Raw genomic sequence first — 1,377 nt, forward strand, 5'->3', positions numbered from 1 at the left:
TTCTACAACAGTAAATAATTATTATTTATAAATATTTCGTTACATGGTAGCAATCCAATCATCTAAAATTGAATATAAAAGAAAGAATACCTTGTACAATAGAAAATTGTAATCTTTAATGTAAAAAGAGAAACCCCGTACGCCTTACAGAATAACGTTTTTCAAATTCTTTCGACACAATTTACTATATATTTAAAATTTATCAATTTCAATGACCAATTATTAATACAGAATACTCTTCATGTAAAAATTTTTGATTATTTAGCATTATAAATTTGATGCAAAGAGAAATGTAATAGATAACGTACAGCTAACTTACCATATTGGTGTTCTTAACCAAAAAGGCACAGGTAGTTCAATTCCTCGATGGAGCTACAAAAATCTGGTTGAGTACACCAACATATTTCTAACAAAACGTTCTCATTCCTACTACCCAATCCTAAAAAACCGCATGACTTTCTTGAAGACTCTTTGTAAATAAAAATTTTTTTCTAGGGACTTTACTCCTGAAACGAAAGTGCCCTACATAGTACAGGTATGGTGACAAAAAACGATATTCGATTCTAAACTATCGATTCTTTCACACAAACCTATCGATTATTTTCATTTATATCAATTTTTATTATTCTGAATTCCTAAAATTGTTTTAATAAAATGTGCAACTAATAGAACTAGTTCTAAATGTACAAATTATTTAAAAATGCTTACAGATCTTGCATTAAGTTAAATTAATATGATAGGAGGTTTGATTATTATAAATAAAAATATCTTTGTTGATTTCTTGTCTCAAAAAACCAACAAAAACGTATAGTTTCATATTTGAAAATATAAGGGTTGATATTAACATTGCAAATGAATCTTCCGAAAATAATGCAACAAATCATAGAAAAGAAAAATCTATTTGGATGATGGAAAGAGAGAACTATTATTTAAGCCGATGGAATAAATATGCAAGAAACAATTTTGGAGGAAAAGATTACCATTGCCATAAATATCAGTTCATCCAGTATTTTATTAAAAATATACATTAATTTACTCCTTTTGCTGCTAATCTCTTGTCACGTTCTTCCGCAATGGAAAGCTTGACACCTTTATCTCTCGGCAAACTGATATATGCCTTCAGACCTTTGCCGATGATAAATACGTTGTTCAACCTACGTAAATTCTTCGTTATTAGAAATTGTTCATATAAAATAAATCCATTMTGCATTTGTATCTTTCGTGAGAACAAATTAGTGACCATAAAAAAAAGATTTCATTTAACCACGTTGAGTACTAATAGTCTTATAGCAGATACAATAGCTTCTCACCACGTGGCTAAATTAAAATAATTCATTTAAATGCATTAACGTACCTAGTGGTAAAAACGTGCCCTTG

General features: G+C 28.7%; 1 protein-coding gene across 1 annotated transcript in view; it reads right to left on the minus strand.

The window, feature by feature from the left end:
* Window positions 1-1,377, minus strand: part of LOC106793284 (40S ribosomal protein S4-like) — a gene marked incomplete in the record, with an annotated part of 4,316 nt that overhangs the window by 1,370 nt on the left and 1,569 nt on the right. The window contains 1 exon segment of the mRNA XM_014760086.1: window positions 1,126-1,154. Coding sequence (XP_014615572.1) covers window positions 1,126-1,154 — 29 coding nt within the window.

Source organism: Polistes canadensis, unplaced genomic scaffold, assembly GCF_001313835.1.
Source record: "Polistes canadensis isolate GaletaPanama2010 unplaced genomic scaffold, ASM131383v1 scaffold_12, whole genome shotgun sequence".
Lineage (NCBI taxonomy): Eukaryota > Metazoa > Arthropoda > Insecta > Hymenoptera > Vespidae > Polistes > Polistes canadensis.